Source organism: Plasmodium fragile (assembly GCF_000956335.1).
Source record: "Plasmodium fragile strain nilgiri unplaced genomic scaffold supercont1.64, whole genome shotgun sequence".
In the NCBI taxonomy this organism is placed as follows: domain Eukaryota; phylum Apicomplexa; class Aconoidasida; order Haemosporida; family Plasmodiidae; genus Plasmodium; species Plasmodium fragile.
In genome coordinates this window covers 17,286-31,111 of record NW_012192644.1, presented here as the reverse complement: position 1 = coordinate 31,111, position 13,826 = coordinate 17,286, and the positions used below count along the sequence as shown (strand labels likewise).

Sequence of the window (13,826 nt, the reverse complement as noted above, 5' to 3'; positions counted from 1 at the left end):
TTTTTTTTCATTAGCCTTTTTTTACTTTGTTCAATGTTAAACTTGTTCAACGAATTAATAATTATTTAAGGCAACTTTGCCTCCCCTACATGATCCATGCGACATATATACATTTAAACCTCTGTGCGTGGGCGCACACTCTTTATGCGTTAGCATTTGCGTTTGCCCTGCATTCGCATTTACATTTACATGTGCGTGTACACGTACGTGTTAACATGTGATCGCTGACGCGCGTCCTCGCACATGCTTACGTGTATACACGCTCGTACCTGTGTATTCAACTCCATGCATTAAAAAATTAAGCGGCTTTACACAAGGGTTTGTCACGACAGCACAACAATGACAAGTTGTATTCGTGTTTACACCATAATGAGCCACATACATAATCGCATGCACAACATATATAGTCCTTTTAATTCCTTTGTTTTTTTTTTTTTTTCTTTACACACTTAAAGTTTTTAAATTGTTTTTAAAACATTTTTTTGTGACTGTTCACGCAAATGTTCATTCTCGCTTTCTTTAATGAGGCAAAACTGAATTCATTTTGTTTATTTTGTGCCTTTAATTAATGTACTTATACGCATATGCGTGTGTATACATGCGACATCGCTTATGCATATATGTATGCGCGCATGTGTGTCCAATTTTGTTTTACTTAATCAAACACATAACTCACGTAAGTGGATATTTTGTTTAATTGTAAATCAAATTTGTTTATAATATGTGCCCACTGACGTACGCGCACATTTTGTGTGTAAAAAGCAATCACCAGTGATATAAACCCTCCCCCTAAGTAATATATGTACCAATGCATATGTATGTCCGTCCTCTTTCCTTTTACAACTACGTTGTTTGTCCCTTTTTTTTTTTTTTTTTTTTTACAAGTGTATACTGCGTTGTGGAAAAGAGCAGCCAATCGCATCAAGCTGCTTTGCAGTGTAATGCATTTTTTGTTCCTCTCCCCTCAATCTGTTCTTTGAATTTTTTAAAAAATACGTATGCAATGAGTGAAGAAGCAAGTGTATAATTGTCACGTCTACAAGTATACATAAACGTGTGCGGTTTACGTATGCATGTATAATTTCGTGTGTTCCCTTTCGTATGTATGCAAAAGTTAAAGAAACACACCTGAGGATGCTGTGTTCTTTTTTTTTTTTTCTTTTTAATTTTGTACGTAAATGTAAATTAGAGTTAGTGAATTTCTCTTCCCCAGATGCAAAATTGTAAATATTGCAAAAGTTTGTGTTTAATTAAAGCCCGTTTAAAATTCACATTGTGCGTAAATTGCATCAGCACTGCCTGGATTATGGTTACCTGTTTTTTTTTAAATTTTTAAAAGGCACGCAAAAAAAAAAAGTGTTAAAAAACAAAAAAGGCGTGTGGAGTGTAGTTAATTAATTCATGTGCGTTTTTTGTTTTAACCTTCCAAAATTTTCACTTTAAAAAACAGCGCGGTAATTCTTTCATACTTTCATGTGGTGTACGTTTTTTTTTTTTTTTTTTTTTTTTCGTGAAAGTGCGCATATGTGTTGTTTAAATTAAGCATGACGTGTATACATGTATCTATCACACGTACGCATTTGGGTTTTTATACACTTCTCCCGGTGTATGTTACTTAACTGTATATGCACAAAGTACATCACTTAATCGCATGCACCCATATGTGCCTTTTGTGCAAGCCTTTATGCACCCACAAAGAAATAGCACATGTGCACATATGTAGATACCAGCGAAAGGCAAAAAATGTAGAAATACACAAATGCACAAACACAAAAATAGAAAAGAAGAAAAGTGCGCACACGCACGTATGAGTGAAATACGTGTAGAGAGTGGTGCATGTTGGTCTCTTTTTTTTTTTTTTTTTTGTTTTTTTCCTATTTCCTTGGTTCAAACATACATACGAGAAACTGTTTTTATATACATATATATTTTCTTTTAAATGTGAGCAAAATTGTTTATCTTTTTACATGCGCAGTTTATTCATTTTTTTGTACGCGTAACTGTTCACTGTTATATGTACGCCGAAAATTGTTCCCTACTTTGTTGCGCGACATTGTTCGTTTTTTCTTGCATCCGTTGTTTTTTTTTTTTTTTTGTAACAAGGTATTTTAAACGCGTGGAACAAATTTGGCTTGTTATTTTTGGAAGGCACGCTCTTTTCGCCTTTTTGAGCACAGAATGCATACTCAACACAATTTAAAAATTTTTTTTGAAAGAGTCCATACAGTTTTGGCGAGTGTACATAATCTATTATACGTAAATGCATATGTATAGAATCTATTGTGACTACGTGTACTTCAATATATGCCATACTTATTTGCATACCCACAAAACGGCGAAAGAAGGAAATACATATAATTTATTTTAAAGAAAACAAAGGAGGTTTTAATTTTTAAACATTTAAGTTTTTTTATTAATTAAAAAATTTTTCTTTCTTTTTTTTTTTTTTTTTTTTTTCACGCACCCTCAATTATCAATTTAATTGCTTATTCTTGTTATAGCGTATCATCTATGTTACATGTATATAATAAATGCATACATAAAAAACAACATTGCCTATTCATATTTTTTTTTTTTTTTTTTGACTGTTTTTTTTATACTGTTCATGCTTTGCTCACTATTTTTTATGGCTTGTCAGGAAAAAAAAAAAATAGTTAGCTAATATTCTTTTTTTCTTTTTTTTTTTTAATTCAGTTAGCGAAAATTTATACATACGTAAAATAAAAGCAAATATATGTACACATAACTGCGTTATTCGTTTGCTTAAACAATTTGAACTTTTTGAACGCGTTGGTATGTTGTAGTGTAAGTGCTTTTTTTTTTTTTTTTTTTTTCCATATTCCCATATACTTGCATTATAATATAATTTATGTGTTTCTCCACATTTTACGTGTTATCGAAGTTTTGTTTTTAAGAAGGATTGCGTGACAGTATATATCGTGTTCATGTACATGCCGCGGTGTTAACTCTTGCAACGTTCACCCGCACAACATAGTCGCTTTATTGTCAGAAAAAAGCGAGTGAAACATTTTTCCTACTGAATCATGTGAAAATTCGAATTAACGACCACATTATATCGCTTTTACATTTTTGCTTGTTTGTTCAACCTTCCGCAATAATAATTTATGAAGTTACCTGTTTGAAGGCTCCCGAGGCGACATCGTAAAATTTGTGTATACGTGTGCGCAGCGCTTGCATACAGCCACGGAGGTGCATGTAGATACATGTGCGACGTGTATGTGCGACTTACATGTGTGTATGTATATATATGTGCACATTCCTTCCCGCGCGTGTTCCTCAATCCACTTGAGAAGCGCGCTTCTTTCTCGTCTCGAATACCCTTCGTAGCGTTAACTCTTTAATAACATGTTTGTTGTATCATTGCCGATATGTTTGTGTACGTTCGAATTTTTCATGCTTATCACATATGCCTCATGTAATTATATTTTTGAGATCTCCACGCTACGTCACTATTTATTAACCACAAAGGTATGAGTCATTACGCCCTATTTATTTTTCTTATTTTATTTATTTTGTTCATTTTGTTCATTGTGTATTCCTCTGTTTTTGATATTTTTGTTCTACCAAGGTTTTAAATGCTTTTTGAAGGCATTGACCTTTTTTTTTTTTTAATATCTCCACCCCCTAATTAACCCTGTACGGTTCATTCGAATACCCATCGTTACCTTAACCTCGTAGATCTGTTACACGGATTGCCTAAGTGTGTGTACGTTTGTGTGTGTTTGTGTCTGATTGTGTGTGCATACATACATATCTATATGTATATATGTGCTCATCTGTTTGTGTGAATTCGTGTGCCCGCATACATATATATATATACGGTTTCATATATATGTGTGTATGTCTACATGTGCAGGCACATCAGGTGACGCCAGTACACCCATGTACATGTGACTGTTGCCAATTTAATTAAATTATACTGTTAATTTAACGCATTCTTTTTAACATGTCTAGCAAGAAATAGTAAAATGTTAAATAAACATTGTTAGTGGTACATATTTTATTTTTGAAAAGCCCCTTTTTTTTATTATTTTTATTTTATTTTTGCATATCTACACATCTGTCCCTTGATGTATGTGTCTTTTTTCGTTCTCCCTTTAATGGAAAAGGCACCTACATGTTGTCACTACAACAGGAACAAGGGAAAGAAGCACATATATATGTATACATATATATGTATGCTTTTATTTGTATGTGTATATATCCTTGTGTGTCTCGAATTAATATCATGGTATTGTTAAAAAATATACATGCACCAACCGAAAATTGACGTTATCGAGATCAAAAAATGACTAGTTGTAGTCTCAACTGTAGTATGTTACCTTGCATACACATACAAAACGAGAAAAGTGAAATAAATTTGGAAGACTCCAAGGAAGAAGACACAGAACATTGTTACAAAGATGAAAAGAATATCAATGCAGAAGAAACGGCGCATGTTAAAAGTGCAATCGATAATAATAACTTGTATGATAAATCGTTCGACCATTTAAATACTAGCGTTGGAATTCACGGCAGGAGTGACATGAACATGAGTAACATGGACCCTGCGGCGTACGAGCAGCTCGTGGCCAGCGCGAGCGCAAGTGCGCATGTGGACGCCAACTTTAGTGAAAATGCGAATAGGAGCACTTGTGTCGACACGAACGCTGACCTGAACAGCGGCACTCCCACGCGCTCTACTGACAAGGCGAACAAGAGCGCGAAAGTTAACGTGAATAAATGCACCCAAATTAAAGATTTCAACCCCGACGAGATGAAAGCGTCGTTTGAGAAGGACCGGAAGGATATCCTTCTGAACACTTACAACTACCACTTCAGCAATAGCTACGGGGACATAAACCAGTGTGATCAAAAGAGCCAAGACGACATGAGCATTTACTACTACAAGCGGGTGTCCCTTAATTTTATGAATTACGCTTGCGGCTCAGAGTATAAACACTACGATAATAACAACGCCAACAACAGCAGCAGCAATGGAAACGATAGCAGTAACGCCAACACTAGCAGCATCAATGGAAACGATAGCAGCAACGGCAACGACAGTAGTAACGGGAACGTTAGCAGCAATGCTAACGGTAACGCTAGCCCGTCGGCCGAAAAGTCCTGTCAAGTAAATCTGAAGAAGTGCAACACGAATAACCTTTTTTTTAGAACCAATTCTTACGACAATGTATTTTTGAAGAAGATAAAGATAACCACTGTCGACAATAAGTGCACCAGAAAAAGCATAAAAAAGTACAAAATTCCCTTTGAGCCCAATTTTTACAGCAGTCGCTTTTTCTTCTCCGACAAGAACATAAATGAAGATCCCCTTCCCCAGAATGATAATTGCACAAAGTATTGCAGTTCCTTGTCTGTTAATTATAACAAGGTCAACAGTAATTGTAGTAGTGACAACGCCGCTGTAAATAACGTTAGCAGCGGTATTGGCCATGGGAATAATTCCAATGGCCTTAGAAATCCAGGGAGGCGTAACAACCCCAGTAGTAGCAACAATGGCAGCAGGAGTAACAGCTCGAATACAGCGTACAAATATTTTCCTCGGTATTCCTACATTATGCGGTTCGAGGGCCCCCCACCACATTTCCTCATTTTGAAGTACAACAATGTTACGAAGAAAACTAACATAGTAAAAAAGGTACCAGTGAATAAGAACATTTCGTTCAACCTTGCGAAGTTTATTGCGGAAAAGTACATCCAGATTTTGAGAAAGAACTTGAGGAAGAAGGAAAAGAAAATGGAGAAGAATACGAACGCCGGGGGCGAACCGGACTATGGTGAAGTCATCGGGGGTGAAGTGGACGAAGAGGTAGTTTATAATGGGTCACGCGCTGACAGCAACAAGGGAAGTAACGGCCGAGGTAGCAGCGAGCGTCCGAACGGAAGCCAAGACGGGAGCAACGACGCATGTGACTGTAAGAAGAATGTGGACTACAACAACAGCACGAACTGTGAGAGTTATCGGGGCACCTATGTCCAATTCGACACGAAGAATGATGAAAACGATGACTTGAACAATAACAACAGCAGCCCCTGCAGCAGTCGCCTCCGTGACGACGACAACGGGGATGAGCTGGATAATGAATACGATAATGAGAACAATAATGAGGACAATAATGAGGACAATAATGAGGACGATAATGAGCAAAATAATGAGAACGAAAACAGCGACCACAACAGCCTTCCCAACCCCAGCGGGGGGAGCAGCGCGACGAACAATTTCGGCGCGAGGAGTCAAAATAACTCGGACTGCTCCGCAAGCAAAAGCAACGAGCAGTTAAGTGACGAACGACGAATGGCTGAGAACCCGCGCACAGGCGAACAGCCCTTCTGCAGTGAACTCCTAATGAATAAGAATGACGAGAACAACTACAGTAACGATCTGCAGAACATAGATGTGAATTCGCTTAGTTACGAAAATTACAGCTCGGAAAATGTATATGATGAGCAGCTCTGCACCTATGAGTACCTCAACATAGACTTGGACAATGTCGTTTTTAATACGGACACGGAGAAGTACATCAAGTTTTTAAGCAACGTAAAAATATACTACCTACATAAAATGGATGATATGAGAAAGATCCTTCCCACATGTGACGAGTCGACGGGAAATAAGCTGGTCATTTTGGTAAAAATAAAATATGGGACGTGCGTAAAATCCAAGGTCTTCATTTTTGAGAACGTGCAGGATATGATGAGTGAGTACGAGTATGTGGACGGCGATTCGCTTGACAATATGGAGCAGGGTGATGGTGAGAATACGATGCAGTTTATGCTGAGGAGGGGTGCAACCAATGGATATGCTGGGGGGGGAAGTGCCTATTATGGGGCAAATCATGTGAAGAGCGAAAGCGGCAGCACTGGGCCCAATGGGAATAGTAACAACGAATCGGCGAACAGTGATTCTGTGGCGAAGGTGCCAACGGAGAGTGCATGCAGTGCGGGGATGGATGAGAATGGCGAAGCGAATGCGAAGAACGAAGCGCCGCAGGATCGGGAAAGTGAGGACATAGAGAAGAAAGGTGGGAGCGACGCAAGCTGCAGCAAGGATGGTAGAGAGCCTGGGATGTGCAAATTGGAGCACAGCGATTACCTTTTGAGCTCCGATTACGCAGGGCACGAACGGACAGTGAAGCAGGAGGTGTTTGAAGGGGAAGAGAATAATGATGTTGGAGATGGAAGTAGCAATAGTAACGGTGGCGTTGGCGAAACGACGAAGCGCAACCTAGCGGAGGAGATGGAGAAGAAGTGCAGCGCATTAGGAATCATTCCCGCCGATAAGACAACTCCTGAAATGAACGAACGGAAGGCAAAAAAACAAATGACCCTCAACTATAGGAGAAAAATCATGCACTTTATACGAAATAACGTGTACATAAATTCATACATATACGACTGCTTTGAAAATACATACATGAACAGTCAGTTCTTCAAGAACGACGTAATTATAGTGAACGATTTGTGTGAAGAAGATCAAATGGTCGATGACATCCCGGAGTACATATACGAATTGAATAAATTTGTCTTTATTAAGTTTACGAGCTTTGATCAGTACGTTAGGAAGAATCACAAAATTGCAGAAGGGTACGTACAGTACTTGCTACAGAGTAATATAAAGTGCATTAATAGATATATGATAGGTATAAGGTGGGTTCCGGATATTTATGCATATGAATATTATGTGTGCAAAATTATGGAGGGGAAGCCGAAAGGTAGTGAATGGAACAACCAGCAGAAGTATAACTACTCCCTGACGTTGCAAAAAGACTCAAATGAGAAAACGTTGAAGTATTTGGTGGACTACGAGAATAAGGTTATTGAGAATGTGTTGTGTGTTTTGCACGAGTATTATCAGGCCAATTTATTTACTGAGAAGTGCATCTTCAATTTATTTAAGTTGGTTCTGCTGAGGGTGAGTCCTTACATTGGAGTTTTGAACACGAAGGTCATTACGCTGGATCTGGACAAGGCCATGTATCGAATGAAGAAGTTTTCGGAGCCCATAAGTTTGTATGGCAACGGCGCTGTTGCCGGGAATGAGGGCTGCACGCCCGAGGGGTCGGACAATAGGTTCCTCGCGGGGGGTAGCAATGGTGGGGTGGAGTGCAGTATGGCAGAGTATCAGATCGAGCACCAGAACGATAATGCGTGGAACAGTAGGCCCCCCATGCACGTGGGCACCTCTGTCGACGGAGGGAATGCGAATTGTCAGGGCACTCGCATGGGCCGCAACGACCAAACTCAGGAGGAAGCAGAGCCAAAGCACTCATCTGACAGCGACCCCAGCAATCTGCTGCAGGTGTACGACCCCTACAACGATTTGTTCCTCAAGAAACAAAATTACGAAAATGAGGGATACTTGGAAAACAAATTAAGAAATAAAAAGAAAGTTAGTTACAACTTGGATAACACTTCCCTATCGTTGAGGACTCGACAGAAAAGAAAGAATTTAGCCATACCGAAAGGAGCAGTTGGGGTCTCAAACAGTGGTGCCTCTGCTGCGAGCAACGAAGTTGGGGGAAGCGTAACTGGTGGGGAGTCCTACAGCATAAAGTACTACAGCTCGTCGGCGGATAACAACAAGGTAGGAAATTTAAATAATCACAAAAAGGAGTACAATTCGAATGGCAGCGATTTTAGTGCGACATCCCATTTGACGTCGAAGCATAAGTACCACCTCCGCAGCAACAATGCGCAATCGACGGATAACTACTCCTCCGAGGAGTACGTGTCTAGGATAAAGCTGAGGGGCAGAAACAAGGGAAGGAGTAGGATGCTGTACAAATTGATGAACAAAAAGGGGTTGATAGAGCCCTACTGGTGGTTTTTCTACAATTTGTATGAGAACGCAACAATACAGGATAGTGCCAGCAGTTGTAGCAGCACGCAGGGGAAGAATGATGGGATGATGCGCTCGTTGAAGTTGAAGGGCAAGAAGAGTAGCGGTGGCAGGGCTGGCGGTGTGGGTGGAGACGTTTCTGTAGGTGACGTGACTTCCTCCACTCTGAGGCAAGGTGAGCACAAGATGAGCAACCTGTTCAGAGATTACGAGAACGGCAAAAAATCCCGCAAGTCGCGCGAAAACAGTGAGAACTACATCTACAACAAGTTGTTAGAAAAAACGTACAATAGCAATTTAATGAACCATTTGTGCCAAAGGAAGAATAAGATCAAGATCAAGTACATTTCCATGGTGCATGATATTATATACAAAAAGTTTATTCTCCTGAGTAATACAATTTTCCCGAGAAATGTACACGAGTCTGAAATATTGTACACGCTGTTCCCTCACGAGCCTCACACCTTCATGTTTTTGTACACGGATGATAACTTCCAATATCAGAATGAGACCTGTTGGAAGTACGTAACATTTAGTGACCAGTTTATGAATAAGGATTATTTGCGGGATGGTAGAAAGGGAGCGATGCTGTTTCAGGGTGGTGCGGATGGCTATGGGTTAGGTGCCAGTGGTGGTTTGCTTGGTGATGCTCCTATTGGGGGTGTTATCCCAGGCGATCTGTACGAATGTGGTTTGTGGTCTCTAGATACATGCAATGAGCTACACAATGGGAATATAAATATGAACGTGCATGTTGGAAGCAGACGAGGACTTGATAAAGATTTTTACGTGGACCATTTGATTGTAGGAGGAACGGAGGGGTTGGTTGATTCATCCGCAAATGCGTTGTTGATAAATGGGAACTTAAAATATTCAAGCATCCCCAATTATGAAAGAGTGAAAAGTAGCCGACGGGATGCGTACTTGGGGTTGGGTGAAATTGGAGGAAGAGCGTCGGGGGCGCTAGGATACAACTCGCTGTTAAATATTGGTGGTGTAGAGGACGGTCTGGTTTTTGGCAATTACGACGCAAATTATGCGTTCGGCGGAAATGTTGATCCATATCGTACAGGGAATGAGGTTGGCGGTGGTCTTGTCGCGGGCTCTAATGCATACCTGGACGCGCCGGCCAGCACGGGGCATAAAGTGTTTGGCTTTGAAAGGAGCAGAAGGGAAATCAAGCCCAACGAGTATTACGACTATTTCATTAGGGATAAAAATTTGCTGACTGTGAAGGACAAGTTTCACAACATTGGTGAGAAGAGAAGCGTGTCCAATACGACCTTCGGAAGGGGTAGTAAATATTATGACCATTACAGGGACCAGGATGATAAAAAAAACACGAGCGACAATGATATCTCATTCATTAAGAAGAAGAAGCATGGTAATAAGAGAACCAAGAGTAATAACCTGTCCAGTGTGAAAAATTTTAGCAATCTGTGTGGCAGCAACAAGAGCGACATGAACAACAATGAGTTAGGTGGCAACGTGCACGAGGACTCTATGATCCCTATGGGTCCGCTGCCAACAGGGGTATACTTCGACTCTGCGCGAAAGCTTTGGAGATGCCAATGGAAGGAAAATGGAAAGTTTAAGACAAAGGGTTTCAGCTTGATTCATTACAATACCCTGGAGGAGGCGAGAAAGCAGTGCATTTTATACCGATGTGAAGTGGGTAACATACCTGTTAAAAGTGAATGGCTGAATCCTGTGTATGTAAGTTCCTCCTACTTCTATAACAAAAAATATGCTAGCAGTGCGAATAACACGAATAACAACGCCACGAATTATGGGACCCCACATAAGGAGTTAAAAACGAGTTCTTTAAATTTGAATCGTTTGAAGGAGCAAACGAATGGCGTGGACAGAAATGGTAAAGGGTTCATGGACGGATCAAGCAAAGACTCGAGTGACAACTACTACGGTGCTGTTGGTGGTGGAGTAGGAGGAAGTGCAAGCGCTAATAGGTATTCCACGAGAAACAATACGGCCTCGAGCACTCTGAACTTGCTGAATACTGATAAGGGAAACGAGATTGATATTTCCATTTTGCAAGAATTCGTGACAAAGAATAAGGAAAATCAAAACATGAATGAGAAGGGCGGCGACGCAGTGAGTAACAATCTTGGTATGGAGGAAGACGTGGTAGGGAATAATGACATGTTCTTCTTTGAAAATGGGAAGGTGGACGGCAGTGCAGTGAATGAGATGGGGGAGGAAGGCCAGCCAGACGGACAGGTGTTGGGCGATGTTGGGGACGAGGAAAATGGAGAGAACCTCACTGGGAGAAGAAGCAAACGCATGAGAAGTAGCCCTAACAATGACACAAATTATCATATAGAAATTAATGGCGAGTTGAAGGACTACTACGGAAGGGGAAGTGCTGAGGACTTCATCCCCACTTTGGAGAACGTGAATAATTTGGAGAAATTTCGAAGTGCATTTGATAAAAAAATGCTGAAGGAGATGCAAAGCGTCAATGCGGAAGGGAGCAACAGGGGCTACGACTTAATGGTGGGTGGTGATGGTAGTACAGGGGTAAACCGCGCCTCAGGAAATAACAATAGTAGTAATGGCGAGTACGGCTCGATGTTGAGCAATTTACAGACCATGCTTCAGATGCTGCAGGGCAAGGACGGGAAGGATGACCAGCAATTTAAGTCCACTTTGAACGGAGTGAAGAGTGAGAATGGGCCATCCGCCACAGGCGAGGCAGGCGAACCGAACTTGTTGGACGTGGGTACTGGTAGCAAGGGCAACAGCGCCGTGGATGGTGCAGACTTGTACCGCATGTTACATGGCATTAAGAATGAGATGCTGCTGCAGAACGAGAATGAAAATAATTTGTCCTATTTCACTGGAATTCGAAAGAGGGGAAAGAAGAAATTACATAAGAAGGATTTCCATTCCGTTATGAGAAAGGAAGTAAATGGAGAGAAACGAAAGAAAGTGACGCTAATGAACGTGGTGAATTCGCTAGACATTATTGGAAGAAATGGAAACGAAGGAAAATTTTTGGATGACCCTGAGGATGGCAACAATTTGTTACTGAACGCTGGCAACCTTTGCGAGAGCATCTCCGCGTTTGTCAAATATGCCAGCCAGAATAATCAGTTAGGTCGTGGTGATGGTGCTGATGGTGCTGATGGTGCGGCAGGGGTGGAAGGAGGACTTGGCGCGTTGTCCATGAATAAAAACTATGATGAACATGGAGGCCCACCCCCCCCAGGAGATGGTGGTATGACCGGCAGTAGTGGCATGTCGAAGGTGAACAAAGGAGGAGATTTGGCGCAGGGTAACAATTTCCATGATATATTTTTTCAGGACATTCAGAACTTTTTAAACTTTGCCAAGGATAGAAAGGATGTTGCAACAGGGGGTAGTAGTGGTACTGGTGATGGTGTGGTTGGAGACAATGTGGCGGGTGCTGTGGGGATGGGAAACGGATTTGAGGGTGAGGAGGCGGCCGAGGGTTTGGCCTATTTTAAGGGCAGGAATTTGAACTCCAGCAGAGTGAACAGTGAATATGAGAATTACCTGAGATCGATCATGGTTCAGTACGAGAAGGAGGAGAAACGGAGACAGAAGCAGAGGCAGAAACAGGACGCGCAGCGGACGGCGAGGAAGAGCGAACAGGGAGGTGATGATGGCGCTGGCGTGTTTGCACTCGGTGAGGAGGATTTGAACAATGCCGGTGGCGGTAGCACGATTAATAATGTGATCGGTGCGAACCCTTTGGAGAATGACGAAATGGATGGCAGTAGCGGCGATAAGAAGGGAGCAGCAGTAGGCTACCTAGAATCGAACGAAGACGGCATTAACGGTAATGGCGTCGTAGAGAATGACAAGGGAAATCAGGACCAAGGGAAAAACCTGTCCGTTGGATTTTTTCAAAAATATCTGAGCCTATTTAGCAGGAATCAGCAGAGCACCGCAGAAAATAACAACATCCATAAGGAGGCGGATGATGATGACAATATTAATAATGTTAGTAATAATAAAGCGGAGACTTCTTCAACCGGGGCAGGAGGGAAGGAAGGCCTGGAGAACGCCAACTACGTGGAGGAGTATAAGAAGCGAGAAAAAGAAACAAACGATTACAATACAAGAAAGAAGAAGAAGAAGAAAGGAGACGTGTCTTACTTTTATATGAATAACAATGATTACTACTACTACGACGATGATAATTTTAACGACCCCCTCAATGAAAACTACGATGATGATAATTTTAATGATCATTTCAATGGAGGCTACAACAATTTTAATGACCACCACTTCAATGAACAATACGAAAATTTTAAGGCCAATGAGTACGGGAATGGTCACCACCTGGTGGATGACAAATTGGACCCGAATTATCTGGGTGGGTTTAATTATGGCCCTGGAGATAACGGTACACGTGGGTATGCGAGGAAGAAGGCCAAAACGAAAAAGAGTAAAAATAATGGTACAGGTCTTGTAGGGGATGGTAATGGCACTTTGGGTATTTTGTCTGATGATGAATCGAACATGATGATGGGTGGGGGAAAAGGCAGTGTTAATGGAGGTAAGAAGAGTAATTCTGGAGGAGACGTGGACATTAATTTGATAAAGCAGTCGCTCCCGAAAGGCATTTATTATGATCACGCAAAGAAATTATACCGAGTGCAATATATAATAAACAACTCCATTAAGACGAAGGGGTTCAGTGTGAAGAAATTAGGCCTAGCACAAGCGAAGATTGAAGCGGAGTCGTTTCGCAATTTCTGCCTGGAGAACGGGCTTTTGAATTCGCGCAAGAGGAGAATCAACTCGCCCTATAACAAGAAGGAAGAGAAGAATTTCAAAATGATAAAGGATAATGAGGAGATCCTGTCCAACCTGCTCTACTTGTACAACGCGAATAATGGGAAGCAGCCGATGGAGTGAGGTGTTTACACGCATTTATGGACGGCAACGCCAGAGCAGCAACCGGTGCGGTCAT

The 13,826-nt window shown here is 41.2% G+C and overlaps 1 protein-coding gene across 1 annotated transcript; it reads left to right on the top strand.

Moving 5' to 3' along the window:
* Positions 1 to 4,309: 4,309 nt before the first annotated feature.
* AK88_04466 (uncharacterized protein) lies at positions 4,310 to 13,771 on the top strand (the record flags this gene model as incomplete). Its single annotated transcript, XM_012482076.1, has 1 exon — positions 4,310 to 13,771. One exon carries the CDS (start codon positions 4,310 to 4,312, stop codon positions 13,769 to 13,771), a length of 9,462 nt encoding a protein of 3,153 aa, XP_012337499.1.
* Positions 13,772 to 13,826: the final 55 nt, after the last annotated feature.